The 25751-nt window shown below is 38.4% G+C and overlaps 2 protein-coding genes across 4 annotated transcripts in view; one reads left to right on the forward strand and one right to left on the reverse strand.

Annotated features, from left to right (window-relative positions):
- The window catches only part of MED23 (mediator complex subunit 23), a 40587-nt gene extending 22592 nt beyond the window's left edge, over window positions 1-17995 (reverse strand). Inside the window, exons 1-12 of one of the 3 annotated variants that reach the window (XM_076333616.1) lie at window positions 17874-17995; window positions 14780-14811; window positions 14583-14670; window positions 13673-13797; window positions 13416-13527; window positions 12531-12629; window positions 11862-11963; window positions 10820-10889; window positions 9049-9161; window positions 7720-7815; window positions 7129-7146; window positions 269-469 (exon numbers count right to left, since the gene is read on the reverse strand). In XM_076333616.1, the coding sequence (XP_076189731.1) occupies window positions 269-469; window positions 7129-7146; window positions 7720-7815; window positions 9049-9161; window positions 10820-10889; window positions 11862-11963; window positions 12531-12629; window positions 13416-13527; window positions 13673-13797; window positions 14583-14670; window positions 14780-14811; window positions 17874-17933 (1116 nt within the window). In that variant the 5' untranslated portion in view covers window positions 17934-17995. Of the gene's footprint in view, window positions 1-268; window positions 470-7128; window positions 7147-7719; window positions 7816-9048; window positions 9162-10819; window positions 10890-11861; window positions 11964-12530; window positions 12630-13415; window positions 13528-13672; window positions 13798-14582; window positions 14671-14779; window positions 14812-17873 lie in introns of those variants that run through there. The other 2 variants (XM_076333617.1, XM_076333618.1) reach the window with 2 other exon arrangements.
- Window positions 17996-21913: 3918 nt separating this feature from the next.
- ENPP3 (ectonucleotide pyrophosphatase/phosphodiesterase 3) overlaps window positions 21914-25751 on the forward strand; it is a 41445-nt gene continuing 37607 nt past the window's right edge. Inside the window, exons 1-2 of the mRNA XM_076335498.1 lie at window positions 21914-22032; window positions 25465-25543. Coding sequence (XP_076191613.1) covers window positions 21916-22032; window positions 25465-25543 — 196 coding nt within the window. The 5' untranslated portion in view covers window positions 21914-21915. The remainder of the gene's footprint in view (window positions 22033-25464; window positions 25544-25751) is intronic.

Genomic DNA, 25751 nt, shown 5'->3' on the forward strand with positions numbered 1-25751 from the left:
TTATGCCAGTTTATCTCCTTATTCTAGTTACTAGCACATTTTGAATCCAAATATAATGCAACATCCTGCAACTGAATACACTGGAAACAGACGTAGCTCACAGCAACATAACTTGAGAATTTGACTCACTTCTACAGAGCACAATGATCAAAAACTTGATTCTTACACATAAGGTACTTCTTGCAGGGGTCAGTGACTTTTTCTTTTTTTAAACTTGTTTTGTTTTTAAAATCTCTCTTACCAAGTAGGAGCGATACAAATAATTTACCTTTTGATGGAGTGACAGGACCATATGAGGAAAACTTGCAAACTGAAAGAGCACAAAGAAAATGAGCTGGCTGGAGAGATGCTGCCACAGAAGCTGACTGGTTCCACCATCATCAAACTTCTCTTCAGTCTCAGACCGTTCCATGGCATACACCACAAGATCCACCAGCTGGTCCTCCAGCACAGGGCAGCGCTGCTTGTGCTGTAAGGCAGAGATCAGATACAGTATTCCAAAAGCCTTGCCATTAACTTCAGAACTTGTACAGTTGCAGTTACAGTACAGTATTTTGACAGAAGGCTGGGAAGCATGAAATGAAGTCTGAACTTAAGTTAAGGATAAGCCAGTGTATTAAAGCTGCACTATGTTACAGGTCACAATGATTTTTACATTTTATCACACATCACATAATTCCCTACTCAGTTCCAAAATACAGATCATCAATGCACAAATAACATCTGGGGGTTTTGTTTGTGTTTTTTAATAAATTCATGCAGAATGTAATTTCTGATCTTGCATTCATGGAAAACAAAGTCCATTCTTTTAACACACTGGTGAGGGTTCTTTTGTTTGTTTTGGGTTTTTTGTTGGGTTTGGTTTTTTTTCCCCTTCCCTCTTTTCTCCTTTAAAGTCCATTTCAAAAGTAGGGATCACCATGAAGAAAAAGATATATCAATTATACCACCAAACCCAGAGGAAACATCCCAATACACAATATAGGTGTTTAATGACCATTCTCTTTTTCACTCTCATTTTGGGCTCACCTACAACCTACAGCTAGCAGCAGAATTAACACTTGGTTAATACTAGCACTAATAATTAGGTGCTACTGACACAGCACCACCTAGTACAAGACAAGATCAAAAACCTTTGAAAATTAATCTGATAAAAGTGGTATGTTCTACTTATTGTGAATAGAACAAAAAATACATATCATAGTGATAAGCTCTTTAGATGTTAGACTGCCACAATCTCCATGGTGAGCTATGCAAACACAGAAATTATTTAAAATACACACCTTCCCTGAAGACTTTTAATAATGATCAAGTAAGGAACACATTATATATTCAGATACATATGTTAGTACAGATGTATGTAAAGCAGGCCCACCACCAATGGTTTGGAACTTAGATTATAAATCTTCAATTTAAGATCATCAAGTATAATGTCACATATCACAAGTTCTTTAGTGCAACAACCTTTTATTACGCTGCATTCATATAGTTATACTGGTACAAAGTACTATTACTAAGGAGAAAAAGCTGTGTGGAATTTAACCTATTTCAGACAGTGCTAGCACTGTGGAAATAATCTAACCTCTGTTTCATTACAATCTCTATTCAGGAATGTTTGGGGGGGTGGGGTAGGTTTTGTTTGTTTGTTTGTTTTTTCACACCTGATGCCTGTAACATAATGCAGCCTTAAAGAAAACATTATTACTTTAATGATACAAAAGAAAAGGAACTGAGCTGCTCAAATACTAATCATGAAAATGCTGTATCCCTTTCTAGAGGCAAAAAGGTGTATGTAAAAAAGTTTAAAAAGATCACCCAAACACTCATAAACATTTTAGGGATATCTTAGATGAGTTCTTTGACTTACTAGCCAGGCAGCCTAAAAAAATCCTTTTAATTAATAAAGAAAGAAATAATAAAAGGAAAGAGAGATGCTGAAAGGAGATGCTTGTTCTACCTTCATCGGTGGTAGTCTTTTGCCATGAAAAAAAAAGAGATTCTCTCCAATTAGAAATAAAATGCAAGAATGGGAAAAGTTGACAAAATATTGTGAACAGCATCCCCTGTTGCATGCTCTTCGCCAGCTCAAAACTGCAGAAAGCTACAGTTCTAGCTGTGTTTTCTTGAAGCATGCTTAACACAAACTTCTAACTAAAACAGAAAGCATCGATTACTGTTTCACCTTCTCTTCCAGTACGCAATGCCATTATCACAGATCAACCACGCTACAGATTTACAGAGAGCAGTATTAACACCACCAGTTGAGAATACTTTGGGTTTTTTGCAGTTCGTTTTTCCCCCCTCTCCCAAAGCAACTAATTATGAAGCAGAGCAGGGTGCAACAGACAACACTATAGACTAGTTTATAATCCAGCATGCAAAACTACAACGTACAGGGCTTGAAATTTAATAGTTTGCTAAGCACTGGGTTAATGTCCAAAAGCCTAATCATGTTAGGCTATATTAATTTAGAATAAAGTTATTCAAAGAATACAACAGGAAAATATTACTGTTAAAAAGAAAGCCAGAATTTCCAGTAGGAATTTTCACTATTCTGAGTAATTCTAAGATTGGGAAAAGTTTAGGAGCCAGGAAACTAAAAAAAAAAAAAAAAAAAAAAAATTCACTCTCTTATTCTGAAAATCATGCTTTTATTGCTCTAAAAACAATTTTCAGTAAGAAATATAGCAGTACTTCACATTCTATCTTCATTAATTTAATTTTTGGCATTTTTTTTCTGTATTTTCAGTGAATATATATTTTTACACAGAATTTGTATCTATAGTTTTGGAGCACTCAGAAATAAAATATCATGCTGCATAAGAATTTGCAGGATTGGGGCCTTGTTTTATTAATTACTTGTAACTGAAAGAACATCTCAGTATATACTGAGACGAATAAAAATACAGGTGACAGCTGATTTTCCTCACAAATAAGTAGGAATTAATGTTTTGGTATGGCTTAAACAAAACAAAAACCCAAACCAAACACTGTTTTAGATTATAGATGGAAAAATACAGCATTCAAAACCACTATGCTTTGTTCCTAAAGAGAACATTATTCAAATTTTTGTAGTTTGGTTACATAAATACACATTCTCCATTTTGCCCTGAAAATAATATTTAAAGATCTGACAAACACATAATCTCATTGAAAACATTATTAAACCATAAAGAAATACAGGGGGGAAAAAGCGCTACCATGACAACTTGATACTAAAATTTCTTTTAAGACCAGCCCCCTGATGGACTCGTGGTACTTTTTCAGTGGATCAAAGCTTCAGTTGGGTTTGGGTGGTTTTTTGGTTGGTTGGGTTTTGGGGGTGAGGGGGGCGGGTAGAGTTAAAAGTGTTCCCTAAAAGAGAAGTATTTTAAAGAAGTCAGTAAGGCTAGCTGCAAGCTATTATAGTTTTCAAATATTTTAAGCCAACAACATTTATCTCAAAAATATTTAATAAGTATCTACACTTAAGAAATGGATTCAGAAGACCAAACCTCAGAGCCCAAGATCCCTGCAAGAGTAAATGATGTCTCCAGAAGTCCAATTCAAAATATGTAAGTTAAATGCCTGAAGTAGTTAATACGAGACAGAACTATAGCCCCCCCGACTTCCATTTTCCAAAACTGTATGCTACCAAGACACAAAACCTTAAAGCTTGTTGTTTATATTATGCCCGATTCTATTTCTACCAAGTTCAGTGGGCATTCTCAAGTTTTCCTCATTAAAAAATGGAGTAAGTTTCAACAAGGAAGTTGCACTCAAGTGTTCTCAACACACACTTATACAATCAGAAATACATAAAAAATAATCACACCCCTTAATTTAAGTACTTTGCCATGTTAACACCTATAATATCAGATAGTGAGTTCCCAGCATCAACCTACAATATTTTAAAAACAAAAGGGAAAGGAAAGTCAATTTTTGAATATTGCATTATGTCATTCCTTTCACTTAATGATTCTGCTTACACAATGCATGGACAGACATGAAATAAACAACATCTTCCCCAAGCAAACTATCCTGATTTGTAGCTAGGAGAGAATACGACTACACATTCACCTGAACAGAGTATGGCATAGATAATTTCCTACTCAAAGTTGCAGATCACCACTGCTGGTTTAAAAGGTGACCAGCCAAATATACTATTTAAAGAGCAAAATCATTAATACAATAGCTGCTAACTAAAAGTTTGTACAACATTATAGAAACAAGACACATGAAAATTACCTCCTCTTTCAAATATTTCCCAACCCAGAGAAATTAAAGTTTAACAAAGATTTTAATTGTTTAGAGGACTGCAATACAACCCTGACTGCAATTATGCAAGCAAAAATAGCATTTTATTCTTCATGCAAGTCTGTATATACAGAGAAGGTAAAGATATAAACCAAAATGTTCAAAGTGACTTCATGTCCTTAAGACATTACTAAAGCTCGATATTAAGAACCAACTGTAGGATCCCTAAACTGAATCTTAATTTGGTATCAGTGTATTAAGACACTTTGAACTGTTAATCACTTTCCAGAAAACAGATTGTTACATACCTCAACAAATTACTTAAAAGATAATTAAGTATTGGGAGAATCACCCCAGCTAAGAGCAGAATATAAATTGACACAGAATCATAAAATCATTTAGGTTGGAAAAGACCCTTAAGATCATTGAGTCCAACCATAAACCATAACACACATGATAAAATACAATTTAAATCTCTACTTCCTATAGACCAGTTCAAACAGGTATACAAGAGAAGGTACTGTCCCACACAGAAGTACACAGTAGCAAAAAAGAAAAATCCCCAGACTCCAACAGAAGGAAAATTTTGAAGTCTGTATTATTACATCTGGACTTAAAGCCATATACTTGATAAAGGTATTAGAAAACCTCATCCCACAACAAAACTTAAGAATCCTGAAAGGAACATATGAATCTATAAACATATCAAATTTTACCTTCATTTTTCTCTCTGCAAGGTTAACAGGACAGCTGGATTTGTACTTTTTTAAAAAAAATTTATTTTTATTTTTCACAACTCAGAGATGGTTTGAGTGAACCGTTTTCTACCATAGATCTGCTTAGTTAAGATTAAACCAGAAAATCTCATTGTTCATCTTCAAGAATATTTGAGAACTAGGACAAATTTGGCTGAACCATACCTAGTTTGTGATGCCAAAAGATTCAAATGAAGGCTCCAATCCTGCAACTGGATCTGTGTAAATAGTTGATAGGGCATACAAGCAGCTTCACATAAATAATGAATGATCATAAATAAATGATGATCATTGCTTTGAGGTGTTTCTGTATTTATTTTGAAACAAACTTGGCACTACTTGCATTTCTGTCTTCTATTATACTGACAATTCATTTATGCAGGTTAGCTCAGTTCTAATAATAAAATACAAAATTATCAGCCATTTTACTGAAAGCATCGATACAGTTACACAACTTCTGAAAAGCATGCTACTATTTTTTGTCAGGTGGCTATATTAACAAATTCAACTATAACATGAAGTTAATTTGTACCTAAAAGCAAGTAAAATTTTAATGTTTTCCACAGTTTTAAACAGTGTATTAATGTTTAAATGGAACATTATTTCCTGTTCTATACCACTACTCTGTATTTATAGGGTGGTATACCACCCTACTCTGTATTTATATTTTTAACTCACAAATTTTCAACAGCCCAAACATCTTTATGCTGATGTAACTGTAGTAGCACAGCTATAGTTGATGTTCTGTCAGCATTTCCTTTATAAGCTACGTTCTTCAAGTTTGCTCCTTGGCCATAAAAATTCACGCCAGATTGAAACTTTGTGTAGAAATTCCTATACTAGCAAACAAATTTTAAGAAGTACAGTTCAATATATTTCATTGCTTCATTTAATTTTTCTTCGATTACTTTTAGAGGACAGTAAAGTAGGAGTTAAAACCCAGCATTTTTAACGTCAATGTTTTTTGACCTGAAGGCACAGACCACCCATAGTCAGAAGAATAAAATGGGTTCAATATATTTTTTTTGTCTGGATCTTGTGTTATTTACCAGCTACAAGATGCATAGAGGAATAGTTTGACTTATTAACTGAATGTAGACACAGAAATAGACACAGAATACAAATACTACTCATTTCAACACTAAACCTAGCAGCTCGTTTCCAAGGTTTAACATTTCAGCTGCAGTCTCAAATACAAAAGATTGTCGTATACAACACAGAGTAATGTTTGTCAAGATGTAGGAATCTGCGCATTCAAAAACATTGTCCTAGTCCAGAAAAGCACTGCTATATTTCACTTACAATGGGAAATATACACAAGGTTTCAGGATCATGTAATTTTATAGTCAAGTTACAAATCTGAAAAAAGTTTCTTAAATGGAAACACTGACACAACCTTCACTATAGTATTGCAAACAGCAACGCTATTTTATAAATCTTAAACAATGTTTTTTAAAGTAGGTATGGAATTGATTATTGTAACAAGGGATCAACTGTAAATGTAATACCCATAATTTCAAATTTCAGGCAGAAGCCCACTTGGTTGATTTGCTCAGGCATTTATTTATTTATATAAACAAGTAGTCAAATTTTAAGGAACTACTTTTCACATGGTATTCTGCACTACCTTTCTTTCACCTATCTTGGAGAATATTATAATTGCCTGTTGGGAAGTTTGTTACAGAGGCTTCCTAATGATAAGAAAATTCCACTAGTAAAGCTTTTTTTTTTTTTTGCTATTTTTTTTTTTTATTTTAAACAATGATGTATTTACAGCTTTATAATTTTACAGTCAAGTGCAGTGGATGTTTTTCCACCTGCATAAGGAAAGAAATTTTGAACTAAGAATCTCTCCTCATCTGAAAATTCCAGCAGACAAAGTAAAAGTTCTTATGACTGGTAAGGGAAACGGTAGCAGTCCATTCCAAGCAAAATTTTAGGACCAAAGGACCACTGACTGTCAACTTTATGCTACATCTCTCATATCTCTGGAGATCTGTAGTGAGGATTTGCCCTTGACTAACGGTCCTGCCAATTTCAAGCCCTGACTGTACATGTATTCTCTAACTGGAATCAGTGGCTACAAAGCGGCCAGCGTATCGTTAGTCACAATACAACAGTAAGGTTGTGAACATACCTGAGCAATGTTCAAGGTCTAGAGCATTGGAGGATGGGCAGGACAAGACAGGACAGAACAAAAATAAAGGAAGAAAAAAAGAAAAGACAAAACAGTGACTATGAGGCCAGCCTCAAGGATCCCCAAGTCAGACTAAGCCCTCCCATTCTAAGGTATAAAAAGAAAAAATGTAACAAAACAAAACCCAGCTTTTCACTATTCTAGTACTATAACATGCCAATATAACAGAGGACAACAATGCTTTAAAGACTAATGAACAATAACCATTTTTACTGTTTGAGCTAGTAGTCTCCTACTGTCTGTCAAAGGTGTACTTGAGGCTGGCCTTATAGGAAAAAAAAGCAATGCAAAAAAAAAATCGTATTTTAAATCTCTACTTTTCAATTTAACATTCGTAAAGCAATATACAAATGATAGGAACAACAGTGTCCAATTAACCTAATATGATCTCATAAAAAAAAATAATTAAAAAAAAAATTTACTCTCTGGACCTAAACTGTTTTGCTTAGTTAGCTATAGCAAAGAAAAGAGAAAAAGAATAGTGCAGATTCTATGCAGAATTAAATCACGTGTTTCAGCACAGTACAGTACCTGCTTATTCAGACCTAGCATATTGCAGACCATATCCCTTGAATACGGTTGTTCCAGCACATATCTCAACAAAGCAGTCTGCGGCTCAAACAGATCCTTAAAAAAAAAAAAGCAATCACATACAAACATATATTGCCTCAAGATTATGTTTAATACTGAGTTTACGTTTAACTGAGTTAAACAATGTAAGAATTAATGTTTAATTTATGCAGATATGTATTATCTGGCAAATCTTTTCGCTCTCTGATACCCAAAAGAAAGGAGGAAATAATCACAGCTCTTAAGAAGTGACAGATTTTATGGGGACCAAGTAGAAGAACATGCTTCATCTAATAAAAGGACAGCACACTTTTTGAGACAGCCTTGAAACACTGGAAGACTGTCAAGAACTCAAAGGAAGCCAGGTAAGACAACTGAGGAAGCACATGACCAAGATCCGTAAAAATCACGAGTAGCATGAAGAAAGGAGATATGGAACAAGTGCTCACTGTATCTTCCAATAGCAGAATCACTTTAAAGAAAAATGTTTTCTGAAGCTAGGTTCAAAACAAACAGAAGGAGCTGATTCCTCATGCAACATGAAGTTGAAATGTGGAACTCCTTGTCAAAGGGATGTTGAGGATGCTAGAAGTTTACACGGGCTCAAGAGGAAACTGAACAAATATTTGGCAGAGGAAGGTTTACCAAATATACAGAAACCAAATCTGTCTCAGTAAACACCCAAAATGATAATGGCTGTAGAGTGTGAACACTATATATGTCATTAGATATACTATCTTTACATCCTTCCTTAGACACCTAGGATACAGGGAATGGGATGCTGGACAATGTGGATTTTTGTCCTGATCCTTTGCAGTTTTTAAATTCTTTCAGCACACCACTATTTCACACTCAGAGTTTTAAGTTTAAATAAACTAACTTAAATGTAAGTTTGAATTGTAAAATTATCTTTCCTATGGAATAACAAAGAGCACAGAAAAGAAGAAATTACCTTCCCATTCTCTTTCATCTCCACACTGCTAAACTAATTTTCCAATCAATTCTCTGCTCTCACTTGCTCTCTCACACGCACACACCCACAAAGCACGTTAAACATCTCATGTTCTTCAGCATCCTGGGCAGCAGTTATACCACACACTACTTTAAGGGTCCTCTGCATATAGCTTGAAATCACCGAAATATATAACACAGTGAAAACATCTACGCCTTCAATGTTAGCCTAGCTGGAACAATCAGATATTCACAGTTGAAATTATTTTTCCCCCCTAATGATATCAAAGCTTCGTATTTATTGAATATAACATGTTTAAGAAGCTTAATAAGGCATACCTTATCATATGGTAAGAGACCTTTCAAAGGAAAACGAAGGGTTGTAGGATCCAGCTTCCATGAGTTACACATGGCACCTGAGTTATTTACCACAGGAAGAAGACTACAGCGACCTACATGCAATGAAACATTATAAATTCTAAAACAGTGAAACTGGCCTACTGTTTAATCATTCTGATGCAAAAACTGGCCTCAGACACTTTTATGGTCTCCTTAAACTTCCACTGTTTAAAGCTTTTTACCGTAGGATTGCTTCAGGCTGATTTTGTTTTTCTAACCAATTTTCAAGTAATAAAATATCTAAGGAGTAAAATCCCCATTTGTTCAGATTGGGTACCCCGAAAATAGAAGTATTTACAAATATTCATCAAAAAGTGCCCTTTTAGGTTACCAGAAGACTGTTCCACTGCCACTGCTTGACCTAGGGATTTGATTTCAGTATGCTGACCCTTTCCACAAAGAAAATGGTATTACTAATCTAAGTATATAATCTAGTCTTTCAATTTCCATTCATTCACCTTGTAAGACAAACTGTGGGCAGGATTCTGTTCATTAAACTAGTCAAATACAAGCATCTGTACTCCAATTACAGTCAATGGAGATGTAGTCAATTCAGTCAGTGTAGGCCAATGTGATTCAGCTGATCACATATGAAGAGTGTTTTGTAGGGTAATTTAGACTTGTTAATCAGTATAGATTAGACACCTGAGATTTATTTCAGTTGCTTAAACACAGGCATCTGAACTGAGCCCCTAGCATACCTGTATATCAGCATCTAAATTTAGGTGCCTCAACTTTGACCTAAATCTCACTGTCAGTTCAAATTCCATGACTTCTATTGTCCAGACTGGCCATATTACTAACAGATAAAACAAGTAGTAAATAAATACTTCTTTTTCCCCTTTAACCATATCTATACGGGTCATTTACACATACAAGACTTGTAAAAATTTGTGTGATAATGTATTTGTATGATCCCTGTGAGTCATATGCATAAAAGCTATGCCACACTTTCAATAGAAGAATAACTACATGCTTCTGAAACACAAAATGCTTTGGAGCATTACAGATGAATTTACATTCTTCATCTCTGCACTGAAGAAGCTCAGCTGCAATAAACCTTCCTCAGATCTAAGATATAATGCAGCTGTTACTAAGCTACTTAATTCTCAAAGCAAACAGAAAACTTTTATCTTTTTGAAGAAAAATGCAACAGGCATCACAATTAAAACAGCCAAATTTTAATCTTCAGATTTCTAGCAATAAATGAAGGTGAGTTCTTCTTCCACAGAAAAGGACAGCCAGTACTCATCTGAGCTAGGAAATGTTCACACAGAAGCCTGCAACAATAGGGATAAGGCTGAGCAGCTCCAAAAGCTCCAATGGAAATTGAAGTCAGAAAACACTCCGTGACTAGCATACCAGTGGATCTGTATTAACTCAAAATCCTTGAGCATAGAAAACCTACGGTTTTCTTAACGTCTACTGTAGTTAGAAACTATATGGCCATGTAACAAGTAGAACACTTCCACTACCAGCTTGTAGCAAGATTATTTGATCTCATCAATATGAATTTTCCCCTTCAAAGCAAAAACTGAAGAGAAGCAAGTCTGAGAACAAACCGACAAGAGTAAAGATACTACATGAAACATAAGCTCTGAATCATTTTGCTTAGATGAATATATGCCCCAAAAGGTTATAAGAAACAAAACAGTTCAAAATAAATTAATTTATTAATACTTTGAAGTCACTCATAAATTCATTCTCTTACCACAAATGGAATTTATTCTTGCTGTGGGTCTGAAGGTATCCACAAAATCCGATACTAAATTACCTAGTAACTGGGTGAGAAAAGGAGAAAAAAAAAAGTTAAGGGTTTAAGTTGAAGATACTGATAAGGAATACTTAAGACTTAAAAATAGTTTATACATTTTAATAAAATATACAGGAATCTACTAACATAAATAGCTTCCTACATATTTCGACAAGTTGGAAAAATCATCCAGAACCTAAAGCCACAAAAGGAAAAATGTGACTTTATAAAGAAGGGGCAGGAAGCACTCTTCTCAGTTTGCACTTGAATGAGACTTTATATAAAAACTTTCTCCTATGCATACTATATTATTTCAGTGCATACTATTTAGTAACAGATGATTTAAGACAAGCTTTAGAATTTCTGTTCATACCAAATCTCTGTTTGCCTCTGGATGACAATTCCACAAAGACAAAGGACCTAGGTTAGTACACTCTGGATTAAATCTTGGCTCAAAAGAAGTCAGTAACAGTTTTCCTATTAATTCAAGGGAGTCGGTATTTTATCCTTTTCCCGACACCTAGTTATTTTAACAGAATACAAAATTAAAAACTGAATCAACATTACATTCTTTTTGGAAACAGTGACCATTTTCATTGCACCAGAGCCCCAAATATTTTTGCTAACTGAATTTAAACAGAAAGAAAACACTGGTCAGCTATTTAAAGTGCTTTTTCTTATCTTGAAGTCATAGAGAAAGCACAATCTGGTAGGTAAGCATGACCTGCATTTCCAAATGTATTCAACAAAACCAACTCAGTGCTTCAAGAGTTTCGAACATCAGGCTATAGGTCAAAACTACGTCATCAATTTCATGCAAGAACACAGGGAGCTGCTGCTGCAATCACGTCAAGCCTGTATCTTAATTTACATACCTAAACACAAAGCTTACTGTTGAATAGAAGATTTTAAATCTTCCTTTAAACTTTACTTTAAAAAAGTCATTTTGTTTTGTGTGGAACAAGACTCCAGATTACATGATTTGATATCATATCATTACCCAATGGGGAAGTTTTCCTTCAGGATATAGTTTTCTGATTTCTGTAACTGCAAAGTAGGCAGGTAACAAACATGCATTTCTTTCCAAAATGTAGGCTACCACCTATAAATAAAAAAAATACAGCAGTGTAAAAGACTTTGGATAAGGTAAACAAAGGTGTACTCTGTCTACTAGTCCGAAGCAGCCCATGAAAATAGATATAAGAATTAAAATACTTTTTCTTAAGTTGTATTCCGATAGTACTACATTAGTTTAAAACCTGTTTTTAGTTGTACAAGTGTACGTTAGACTGTTTAAGCCTAAGTAAAACTATGCCTCTATGTCTGCCTACAAACTATTGAAAACAATTACTATTTTTATCCACTAAGAAAAAAATAAAGAAATTAATCTCAATATTACATCTCATACATCTTACCTTAGGCAAGTCAAACATTGGGCCCGACTGTCCTGTTAGGGATTTTAGTGCTTATCTACAATACCCCCCAAAAGCTCTTTGTTTACTGTATAAAATGCAAATACAGAAAACAATTAGAGCACAAAGAGTAAGTCTCTGAGAGTTGGTACAGCTCAACAGCAAAGAGAGCCATCCCAGCTATCAGAAGCTCATTAATGACAAAAGAATGAGGCCTATCTTTCTCTATAGTGATAACATAAAACTCAGATAGTTACCTCTCTTGCTGCTAAAAGCTGCTGTACAACAGCTGAGCTCACAGTGTTTGGAATTGTTAAGATTTTCTCTAGGATCACTTTCAACAGATCACGCACACCCTAAAAGAAAGCACACAAAATTAACATTCCCAGATATTCTTTATTTCTGGAAGAAAGACTACACAATCAATATGGTCAGACAATATTTTGACAGACAAATTAGCTGTTTGTCACTAACTGTCAGAAGACAGACTGCTACTGAGAATTTGAACGCTAATGACATTGAACTCCTTATGGAACTTCTCAATCTTAGGATACCCCAGACAAGAAAGTAACTGTTGAAATTTTGATGTGCATCCAGAGTCATCCAACCTACAATGGCTTGTGCAGACTGACCAAAGTACAACGTTGTATTTTATGTTTTTTGCTCTAACACGCTCACCCATGCTGGTGAGGTGGTTCTCTGCAAGAGATGCATGCTTTCCTACTCCTTCTGTTAAGAGTTGTACCCTGCCAAAAACTCAGCTTTCAGGACCTTTTTCCTACATAGCAACAGGGGTCAGAGCAGATGCGAGAACTTCAGCCTTAATGGTTGATAGTATTACTTTTCCATGTGTACCACTTCTGCAACTGCATTAGGGTTATTTAGCTTGTAACTGAAAGAGGGATGGAAGATGACTATGTAATAGAGAAAAGAATAAGAGGAGTTACATTGTCCATACAGAATTAGCTATTAAGGTAAAGCTCAACTATGAAAAAGCATTAGAAGTGGTCTCACTGAATTACTTTTTTCTTTCATAATCAAAGCAGACTTTGAAACATTGGATGTCTCCTGACATAAAATCATAAAAACAAAGCCAGAAAGTAATATGCCTTATCACGAAGAAAGGAATGGGGGGAAGATACCTTGTAGTCTACACCTCCAATAATCTTCCGGACCAATTTAAATGTTAACGCCCACAACTGTGTCCTTTCCCATTCAAGTGTATCGGAGTTTATCAGAGATTCACAAACCATCCTAGCAGAAGGAGACAATGCAAAAATGAATGACAGATAATAAGCACGTGCTCTCCAGCAATAATTTTATAATGTCATTGTAAAATACCCTCCAATATTATAACTTCAATGTATACTATTTATTGATTCATTCCAACATAGCTTACCTGGGTGGCAAAAGTCCAGTTTCTACTGCCATTGCTAAACAGTCATAAAGAAAAGAAATTCTTTTAGGACTATGCTGGCTATGAATGAACCTTACAATCCACTGGACGCACTGTTCATGGGATTCCTGAAAAAGCAATAGAGGGGAGAAAGACTGTATTTACAGGTAGTGAAACAAACTGTAAAATTCGTGTAGTATCCTACCATGAAGAAACGAAACTAACAGAAGAACAAGATTATAAATGGCAGAAGTTGTCCAGTTGTCCAACATACAGATTTCCCTACAAGACTTTTGATCTTATTTTGAAGAAGGCCAGTTGTCCAACAGAAGTTGTCCAGTTGTCCAGTATTGGAAATACCTCCTAGCTGAAACATTGATTTCTACAGTCAGCTTTGTTTTTCACATGTAAGTTAGCACAGAATAGAATAAAATAGAACTGTTCTATATTATTCTTTCCTTTTCACAGTTATAATCAAATTCAGTGAAAACAAAGATGACCAGGTCTCCAATTACAGAAGAGTGCCTAGACATATCTAACTTTTGGAAGGTAATTTTTGAACATAAACATCTATTTTCTTCCCCCCCCCCCCCCCCCCCCTTATTCACTTCTACCAGAAATCCCATAACAAACTACCTTTTTTTGTTTATTTCTTTATTGTTATACTTCCATTTGCTTATCTTTATTTGCACTGCACACCAACCTCTACTAAACAACTATATAATCTCATAAACGTCAAAACTAATCTTTTTTCTTGCAAAGTCTTCCTATATTCTTTACTGTTCCATATCTGAAACCAGATCCTGAATGACTGGACACAGACCTTATAGCTTAAGTGTTTGTCTACTAGACAAGGTTTCAGTATATTAAAGAAGTATATACAGTACACATAAGCAACAAATTAAACATTAACCTGGGAAAGACTGCTCCAGAACTGTCTAAAAGCACCCAGGCAGCTGATCAGTTTGGTTCTCTCATCTTCAGGAGTGTCCATAAACATACTAATGTAAATAAGAACATTAGTTATTAGCAGTACTCAATGAAAGAGCACAAGTAGAAAAATACATGTATACAGAAAGTCTTGCACAAATAAACTAACATTACACTCACCCAGGAAAAGCTTCTTCAATTACTTCTGTTTTCTGTAAGAGAAAAACCCCCGAGTGAGCTATTGTGAAAAGGTTTTCTGTGAGTATCACACCACCAGGATAAAGCACAAAAGAATAACAGTCGTACTGTTATGGGATTGTATCAGAGACAGATATATTTCTTCTGTTACTCTAGACTCTTTCAAAGTTGAGGTTGCTTTGTTTTCATATAAACATATAAACAACATACCTTGTGGATCCAGATTAAGGCTCTTCGTTTTGGTTTGGTTTTTTTTTCTTCTAAATACCTAGAGATTAATTTACTTCCCAAAGTTGGAGAAATTGTTTGATTCTGTTATTGCAGCTCTTTTTTCATACTTTGAAAAAATTAGTATTTTTGAATCCCATTAAGTTTTTGTTCCACTTATGTTCCATGACACTCAGTTACACAAATCAATTATATACAGTTACTTTCTCATCTGAGTTTAGATCCATTGCTTTTTAAATTCCATTGAATGATTATATGGTCTTGTACTAGGTGAAAGACTATATATGAATATCCAATTTATCTCCTCTGAAACATTCCTTTTTTTTTTTAAACTCCATTTTGCTCAAAGGCTTCTACATCATTATTCTAATACATCAGCAAAGAGGTTCTAGAAAATACTATCCCACAACTTTTTTTACCTTCTATAAGAATTTCATATTATAGTCACATGTGATCTATAACTGACCACTATGTATTTTCATTTTTATATTGCAGAAGTAAGAGCGCGTAATAAAATAATCTTTCTGGTGACCCTTTTCAATCATACAGCCTAGAACTGCCTGTCACTGCTACTCATAGCTTTCTCAAGAAGCAAAAGAGAAACCGATACTCATCTGTTCTACATAGAAACTTAGGTAAGTTTCACTGCCGTCCACCAAGTCGGTAATAGCAGCAGTGAAAGTAACAACTTGCTATTTTCTCAGTTATAGCTTCAAAAATGCAATGAAATTTTGTAAGGGCCTTTTTTTTTTTGTTACATAAAAATATTAGGCAAATAACACTGCTTACAAACAGGCAATGTGACAACACAGTCAAATCACAATGTTAAACATGTGAAAATATAATCTGAATGACAGTGCCAAAATGAGAAATCAACCGAGTATGGGCAATTAATATGCTACGAGCAACTTAACACCATTCAAAGAAAAGTACATCGTGCATTTTTTAACGCAAACTTAAAACAGGAAGAAAAACCCAACCTTCCCTCTACTGAAATTCATCACATAGCCACCATTTCAATTACACTTATCTATGAGACCTACATATACTTTTGAGTTCAGACAGTTTGACCAGCCTCTTCTGTCCAAAACATCAGTCAGGCTCCTGTTCAGGACCCTATCAACTACTGTCACCCCAGTGTTTCAGACCATGAAGTGCTCATATCTACCAAGAAACTCATTCACTTGTGCTCTACAAAACAATGACTTAATGACCCAATGACTTGGGTTCACAAAAGGAAAGTCCTGTTTAACTAATTTGATATCCTTCTACAATAAGGTCACCGGCCTATTGGATGAAGGGAAGGCGATGGATGTAGTTTTTCTGGATTTTAGTATAGTCTTTTATATAAAAGACAGGCTTTTTATACTGTCCCTCACAGCATCCTTATGGACAAGTTGTCCAACTGTGGGAAGAGCAGGTTCACGCTACGCTGGGTGAAGAACTGGCTGAAGGGCAGACCTCAAAGGGTTGTAGTGAATGGGGCTACATCTGGCTGGAGACCGGTCACCAGCGGTGTTCCTCAGGGCTCAATTCTAGGGCCAGTGCTGTTCAATATATTTATCAACTATCTGGATGCTAGAGTTGAATGCACCATTACCAATTTTGCTGATGATACCAAACTGGGAGGTGCTGTTGACTCTCTTGAAGGACAACAGGCCATGCAGAGGGATGTAGATAGATTGGAGCTTTGGGCTATGATTAATGGGATGAAATTTAACAAATTGAAATGCCATATTCTGCACCTAGGCCGGGCACAAGTATAAGTTCTGGGCCCCACAATTTAAGAAAGGCATCAAGGTCCTTGAATGCATCCAGAGAAGGGCAACAAAGCTGGTGAAAGGGCTGGAAGGCATGTCCTCTGAGGAGCAGCTAAGGTCTCTGGGCTTGTCTAGTTTGGAGAGAAGGAGGCTGAGGGGTGACCTCGTTGCTCTCTACAGCTTCCTGAGGAGGGGAGGTGGAGAGGGAGGTCCTGATCTCTTCTCCCTGGTATCCAGTGATAGGATACGTGGGAATGGTTCAAAGCTGCACCAGGGGAGATTTAGACTGGACATTAGGAAACATTTCTTTACCAAAAGGGTGGTCAAACACTGGAACAGGCTTCCTAGAGAGGTGGCCGATGCCCCAAGCCTGTCAGTGTTTAAGAGGCATTTGGACAATGACCTTAATAACATGCTTTAACTTTTGGTCAGCCCTGAAGTGGTCAGGCAGTTGGACTAGATGATCGTTGTAGGTCCCTTCCAACTGAAATGTTCTATTCTATTCTAATGATCTACCGAACTATGCTTCATTTTGCAGGTACCGTTGTGCAGATTTCTACGATGCGCTCACACCATTCTGTTGGCTGAAGAAAAATGTCTCCTCAAGACATTCATCTTCTCATAGGCTCCTTCGAAACGCCTCCTTAAACTGCTTAATCTACAGTAAACTCAGCACACTATAAATTGGGTTTGGGCAAGCAACCTGCCTCCCCCTGTTTTATGCCCAGTCCTACTCTGCGTCAGCTTCCTTAGAAGAACTCAGCAGAGGGAGGATTTCAGCTCTGAGAAGCCACCTCCCCCCGACTCATCTCCCGGGCGCGCCTCGCGGTGGGCCCGGCGGCGCCAACAGCGCGAATTACCGCCGAGGAGGACGGCGGTGTTTCACACCCCCGGGGTTTCAACGCACAAAGTACGCCAGGAAAACAAAAAAACTCTTTCCCGTTTTATCTTCTTCAGGATTCCCCACACACACACCCCTGCGGGGGGTGCACGGCGGGCCGCACGACCCCGAACAAGCCCCGGGCCCGGACCGGCCTGCCTACAACGCTCCCCCCCGCCCCCGCGGCGGCGCTCCAGGGAGGACTCACCACCACCTCCTCGAAAATGCTCTGTAACTGCGTCTCCATAGGCACCATGGGGATCGCCATGGTGCCGGGCCGGGGCCCCGCAGCCGAGCGGCGGCCTCCGCCGGGGCCTTTGTCAGGCGGAGACGGCGGCGCGGCGCCCCCTCCCCCGCCGGAAGCTCCGTTCCTGATCCCGCCCCCCGGGAAGCGACTGCTCGGCCCGGCCGTTCCGGCGGCCGCAGCGTTCCGGGCGGCGTCGCCCGCCTCTCCCTGCCCGGTCCGGGGCTCGGCGGCCGTGGGACCGGCCCCGGCCTCTCTCCCAGCGACTGGCGGCCCGGGAGCGCTTCCTACGGGGGAAGAAAGCGGGAAGCGAGGGCGAAGGGGGGAAAGCAGCTGCCACTTAAAATTTAGGAGTTGGGTTTTGGGGTTTTTTTTACGAAAACATTTGCTTAGGCTTCTTTGTTTTTTGAATAGTCTGTTCTTAGAATAATTTGACAAAGTACATGTTCTGGTTCTTACAGTAAGGTTCTTATAGTAAGGGACTTATTATGGGACTATACTTTGCTGTAATTACTATAAAGTTAGAATTATTATTTTCCATAAAAAGCCATAAAGTTAGAATAAACTGAAAATGCATTTATCTTAAAACATCTGAGGATACATTATACATGTGCAGTGGTTTTTAGATTAAAAATAAATGTAAAATGCCAAATCAAGACAGTTTTAAAGTTCTATATTCTTATTTTATCAGTGAGAAATTTCATAGAAATTCATCATGTGGGCAGTAATGTTTGTGAGATTAGAGCAACAATTCGGTAAAAATAGCAAAATCAAATATGTAAGATCACATCCTGTTCCATTTGCTAAATTACTTTCTTTGGTATCAGTAGGAGCAGAAATTCACCCTGGGTGCCTACACCAATGATTCACACCCTCAGAGGTCAAATTTGCTACTTCTGTAAATTTATATACTGGTTCTAGCTGGGATGGAGTTAATTTTCTTCACAGTAGCTTGTATGGTGCTGTGTTTTGGATCTGTGATGAAAACAGTGTTGATAACACCCCCCTGGTTTAGCTGTTGCTGAGCAGTGCTTGCACAGCCTCAAGACCCTCTCTGTGTGTAGGCTGGGGGTGCACAAGAGGTTGGGAGGGGGCACAGCCGGGACAGCTCACCCCAACTGACCAAAGGGATATTCCACACCATATGACGTTGTGCTCAGCAATAAAACCTTGGGGAAAAAAAGGAGGAGGGGGGGACAGTCAGAGTTATGGCGTTTGTCTTCCCAAGTAACCATTCAGCATGATGGAGCCCTGCTTTCCTGAAAGTGGCTGAACGCCTGCCTGCCCATGGGAAGTAGTGAACGAATGCCTGATTTCACTTTGCTTGCGTGCACAGCTTTGCTTTACCTAGAAAACTGTCTTTATCTCAAGTCACGAGTTTTCCCACCTTTACCCTTCCAATTCTCCCCCCCATCCCACTGGGAGGGGAGTGAGCGAGCAGCTGGGTGGGGCTGAGCTGCCTACCAGGGTTAACCCACAACAGTGCTTTTTGGCACCCAGTGCAGGGCCAGAGGGGTTCGAGATAACGACAGATTTGGTTGGAACGTGCTAGACCAGATTTATAGCTGTAATAGCTGTTAAGCTATTAATTGGCAGGCTCCTGCGCTTGCCACAGGACTTGCTTGCCTTACTGTATATTAGTTTAGTGATTGTTAATGGCTGCTATTTGCTGTACTGCTTATCATCTTACTTTGCTGTGCCTGGAAACATTTCAATAACAGCACTGGCCACGTGCCTGGGCTGACATATGGCCAGGGCATTGCTGCTGTTCCTGTACTGCTGTAGTAGGCATGCTGTAACTACAGTCTGAACTCCAGTTGAAGGGACTGTGACCTGTGAGTAACTCTATGATGGAGCAGATATACCCCAAAGCCTCTGTGGCTGTGGGTAGGTCCACAGTGGAGCAGGTACACCCCTGCATCATAGAATCATAGAATCATTTAGGTTGGAAAAGACCTCTAAGATCGAGTCCAACTGTTAACCTAACACTGCCAAGTCCACCACTAAACCATGTCCCTAAGCACCACATCTACATGTCTTTTAAACACCTCCAGGGATGGTGACTCAACCACTTCCCTGGGCAGCCTCTTCCAACGCTTGACAACCCTTTTGGTGAAGAAATTTTTCCTAATATTCAATCTAAACCTCCCCTGGCGCACTTGAGGCCATTTCCTCTCGTCCTATCGCTTGTTACTTGGGAGAGGAGACCAACACCCACCTTGCTACAACCTCCTTTCAGGTAGTTGTAGAGAGCGATGAGGTCTCCCCTCAGCCTCCTTTTCTCCAGGCTAAACAACCCCAGTTCCCTCAGCCGCTCCTCAGAAGACTTGTTCTCCAGACCCTTCACCAGCTTCATTGCCCTTCTCTGGACACGCTCCAGCACCTCAACGTCCTTCTTGTAGTGAGGGGCCCAAAACTGAACACAGTATTCGAGGTGCGGCCTCACCAGTGCCGAGTACAGGGGCACCATCACTTCCCTAGTCCTGCTGGCCACACTATTTCTGATACAGTCCAGGGTGCCATTGGCCTTCTTGGCCGCCTGGGCACACTGCCGGCTCATGTTCAGCCGGCTGTCGACCAGCACCCCCAGGTCCTTTTTCGCCAGGCAACTTTCCAGCCAAGGGAAGGGCCTGCAGCCTGTGGATAAGTTCATACCAGAGCATGGGCAAGGGGAGGAGTTCATTGCAATATTAAACCTTATAGCCTGGTTCAAAGGGACTAGGCATGGAGATTGTAATGGATATAACTTGCTGTAAATTGCTGTAACAGCAATTTAAATATAAATTGCTGTAACCCGTTGTTTGAGTTACGTGTTATAAGAAGTACTGTAGCAGAAAACACCTGAACAGGTTTTGGCAGCCAATAGCTCCACACAACACACTGCCTCTCCTGTCCTAAGCAACCACCATAACAGATGGAACCCAGGTCGTGGAAGAAGAGAACTCAATGGACATTTTGTGGACATTTTGCAGGGGTGGTGCATAGACTAAGAGAATCATATATGTCTATAGGATGGGCAGGGGGTAAGGGGGTGGTTAATGGGGATGTATTGGACAATGTGGGACCTGAGCATGACACAAATGGTATAGAGTAAGGGGTAGAGATTGTACTGGTTTGGGCTGGGGTGGAGTTAATTTTCTTCATACCAGCTTGTATAGTACTATGTTTTATAATTATAAATATTATAAATTTATTTATTATAAATTACAGCTCATGCGGTGCTCAACTTTCGAATCAGATCAACATTTGAATAGTAACACTTGCATAGCCCTAGTAGGCTCTGAACGTACATTTTCATAATGAACAACCCTTCCATTAACCACCAAATTGAAAAACAAATAGATTTCAAACTGTACTTAAACAAAACCTTTTTATTTTTTATTGAATTTGATTTGGCTGTATACCATTTGTTTTTAATAAGTACATCTATCACTACTGAAAAAACATGTAACAAGCTGAAAGAATTACGTGACAAAGATGGATTGAAACTAAATGGGAGGAATCCTCTGGTGCTAAATAAGGGAAGGGACCTGAAAACATAGGTGTGACACAGAGCAGGAGTTAAGAAACTGTGTACTTTCATATTGGTTTTGTTTAACATATTTAACACTTTCTTTGAAGATAACAAATACTCTGCATGACAAGCTTTTAACCAAATAGTTGAGTCCTTGAATTTGTGTCATTTTTGCATTTTATTCCTTACCACTGTATTACTCCTAATCTCCAGTTAGGATTTTACCTAATGCCGTCCTTATCTTGAAATGTGACAGACAGGTTCTCTGTACACAGATAATGCTTTTCAGCCTTTGACCTTTCTGAGTTGTTTTCCTGCTTACTTTGGCTTCCTGCAAACCTACCACTGATGCAAAAGCTAGGATCTCATAAAAAACCTATGAACAAAGTACATATACACTGGAAGCAGCGGTAGCATCTTAGTCACAACTAACCCAGCTGGGGAGGCTGAGGAATGCAGCATACGCGCAGCTGAGAGGCAGATCTCGGCAAAATGGAGCTTCAGGATGATTTCATCAGTCATCAAAGCAGATATTTGGATGAGATGTCTTTAAAACCTACAGAGTATGTGAAGAAAAAAACCCTCCTGAAATACAAAGCCATCTGTGCTGTAAGTAGGTGCTGTTCTTCTGGGCTGCTGGTTTAACAATTCTCAAATTTGCAGAATTTTTATAGGTTTCATTGTATTAATGTAATCATTCAGGGTAGCTTGGTAATTGGTGCTTAAAGTTTTACAGCATGAATGCACTAACTTCACTGGCAGATTTCTAAAGTTATTCTGGTACTTATCAAGTGAACTTGTTTTTTTCTGACAGTTAACTGCACTTTTTGTTTTACTGCGATAACCTGACGGTTCTTTTGCATGGCAAAATGTATTTTATACATTTGTTTAAAACATATGTGTTTGTGGCCAAAGCAGCCGCAGTTCCTTTTTGCTTACTTTTTTATCTTTGGATTTGTCATTAACAAAACAGAACATGTAGGCAAAGGCCTTGGCGGAAAACACTCAGGAAGCAAGGCATGGGAAAAGACTAATGAACTATTACGCCCAGTATTGTCAGTCCCACATTTCAAATATCCTGTCAACTATCCAGGGCTTTAAGAGTCATGCAGCTGCCTTGTAAATAATAATAATGTGTAGGGTTTTTGTTAAGTTTTTTAAATCTTTCGTTGTAGCCAATACACAGTTTTAAGCTTCTCTTCGTGACCACAAAAGAAACAAACATTAAATATATATATATGTACGTGTATATGTTTGCACAAGCTCTTGCATCTGTAAATTGGAATTTAGAGAAAATGACAGGTACTGGTTTTGGAAAGACACAAAACTTAATTTTGAAAACAGCCCTATGAAAAAGAGAGTCAAGTTATGATACTCTTCAGCTCTATGTCATCAGAACAATTCCACATAGTACAACTTCCTATTTAATGCTGCATTGTGCAAGGATTGCATAAAATATGAGGGAAATACTGGAAATGGAAAAAAAAAAAAGAGAAGGTAAAATGACAGACATTTTTTCCTTGTCTTCAGTAAAATACCTGACTATGAAGGCAAGTAAATTATGCTTTCAAGAGGTACTTGGAAGAGTAAAGTGAGAAATTTAAGTAGCCTAAACCATATTCATTCTTCCAAATGCACTAGTTTTCAAATGCCTGTCTATATGAAAAAACAAAATCTAAATATTGGACCTGTAAGCTGTTAATATTCTACACCATTTATCTACGTTTTTGATAAACTATATGCATGAAGTACTTCCTTGGCAACTTTTTCCTGAAAGCTTAGGCAGCGAATTGTGTACTCACAAATAGTAGTCACACCCTCTAATAAAGTCCTTCAGAGAACAGAGCATATGCATTAGGAACAACTTTTTTATAAGTAAGTAGCCGTAGTCCTGAATTTAGACATAGAAGTTAGCTGTGGAAAGTCTGAGGATTTGAATAGGTGCTACCAATGTTATTTCACCTTAAGGGTGAATGTCCCAAAATCAAGGGTCTTTGTGTAAATGCTATAATAAATGCAGCATCTGCACACCTGCTATGAGTTTTTGGTTTTTACTTCAGCGCTCTCATTGCTTGCAGCAGTGGGAATGTTTGATGCTGTAATAGCTGTACTTTCAATTTAGTATCATCTATTTATTTCAATTACAAATGTGAGATTTAATAAAAATGGAGGGTAAAACCATGGTGAACTTTAAGGTGAAGCGTGCATGCCCTGGTGATTGGGCTGATCTGTACTCATGGAAACAAGACCTGTTAGGTTACCCTGGCAGTGTTATCCTCCCTGCCTAAAAAGAGTGGCCACTGTTCTAGCCCAAATGTGCCTCCTGATTCTCAGTCCTTGCTGACTGGATGTAGGATTAAACTGCTGCCTTCACTCCTGGGGTCTCTCTTCAAGAGATTTCAGCATTTCTGCCACTTTGGGCAATCTTTCCAAACACGCTTATTCCATCTGTCTCTCTTACCCAGTTCTCTTACCAATTCCATTTCCATTCCTACTTTTGGTGTATTTCTCCTGTACAAAAACCAGGGAGTGAGCAGCAGGAAGAAAGTAAAGGTGGGAGAGAGAAAGTGTGAAAGAAGTAACTTTGGTGTTGCTGGTGTTTGGTGTTGCTTGGGAAAAAATCAGTGACGTGAGGCTGGAGAGGGTGGGCAGCAAGGGGGAAACAGGAAATTCTTGAGCACAGTTGTGGGGAGCATAGCAGCAGGAGGAGAAAGTGTGGGGTCTGGAAGGAGCCCCTCCGACTGTATCTATCCAGAGGAAGAGGTATGTGCCACACCCGGCCCACAGTTAGGTCTCCTGATTGTCCCTGTTAGAGGGCTAGTTGGAGTGTGCCACACTCCTGACTTTCTGGCTTGCGTGCCTGGATCTTCCTGGTCTATGGGAAGGAATAATGTGCACTTAGACTGTCCCAGCGTGGAGCTGCTCCATGGCCAAATTGTACACCCACACCTGAGGACTGCACAGCCCTCCCTGCTGCCATACTTCTGCCCAGCACTGCAAGGCAGGACAGGCAGTAACAAAGAGCATAGGGTGTTTTTGTGAGCAGGGATGGGCGAAAAGTAACAGGACGGCGTATGGGCACTTGGTTATATCCTACCCACACATACAGTTTTTCTCAGCTCCTTACAATTGCTGTAGTCTCAGTTAAGAGGCTCCATTACAGTAATACTGAGCATGAGAGTAAGCGTCTCTTATTTCTACTTCATTTTGAATCTTAGTATTTGCTAGTGCCTGGTGGTTCCTGGAAATGGCAGGAGACAAAAGAAGGCTCTGAGGCAAAAATGGGAAGTAAACTGGGCTGGTTTATGGTGATTTTCTGTGATATGCATTTTCTTTCCCATCGTTGCCTTAGTGAAGAGGAAAGTGCATACATTATGAAATACTCTGAGAGGGTTGTCACTTTTCAGTGCGCCTTTCAGCCAGCATACATCGCCATTCATCTTGAGTGTCTGTTAAGCTGATAAAGGCTTCCTCAGCTCTTCCCCAATCTCCCAAACGTTATGCTGCTTTCTGTTATGGGATTTCCTTGGGCTGTTTGTCTTTTTCCAATTTCCTCTAACCTCACTAACGGGGTAACTTATTATGAGAAACTGGCATGTGGATGAAAATTTGACACTTGCAGCCTCAATCCAGCTGAGTCTCTTAAGAAACCCCTGTGAGCATTTCAGGAAAATATAGAGGCTAAATAAAAGCAAATCTGTGTAAATCTCTTTACACAGATTAAGAATTTGCAAAACAGGTAAATATATTGCTTACTGTCTTTTCCCCAGCAAAGACTTCCCCGATTACAACATGCGAGTGGTCGTAGGTTAAAAGTGCGGTATTAAGGCGTTGGCTTGCAGTTCACAAGATTATCATTCTTGTGCCTTTCCTATCTTCAGCCTCAGAAGGCCTCAAATTTTTTGATGAACAAGTTCAGAGAAATGATTCATTCATAAGAAATCATACGTTCATAGAAATAATAATCACACAGTTAATTTCTAATAAACATAACAGTTTATCACAATTGTGAACTTTCATTTTCCTGTGCCTGTGTGACAGGTCCTCCTGTGTGCTTTGGTGGTTGTATCCCTGGGACTAGGTTTAGGACTAGGACTGAACCGTGGAGACCAGGAGCAAGGTATGTTTATGATACTTTCAGCATAATTACCACTGAAGCTAGATCTGGTAAAGAGTTTCAGCAGAGGCTCTTTTATAGTGTAATGTAAATGTTCTGTGGAAACTTACCACTCGTGAAAATAAAGTTCTTGCATTTTTCAAGTTGGATTGTATAAAAACTGTACACTCACAATCTATACTTGAAAAACCTATCCTAAACCACTGAGTGC

Source organism: Aptenodytes patagonicus, chromosome 3, assembly GCF_965638725.1.
Source record: "Aptenodytes patagonicus chromosome 3, bAptPat1.pri.cur, whole genome shotgun sequence".
Classification (NCBI taxonomy): Eukaryota; Metazoa; Chordata; class Aves; order Sphenisciformes; family Spheniscidae; genus Aptenodytes; species Aptenodytes patagonicus.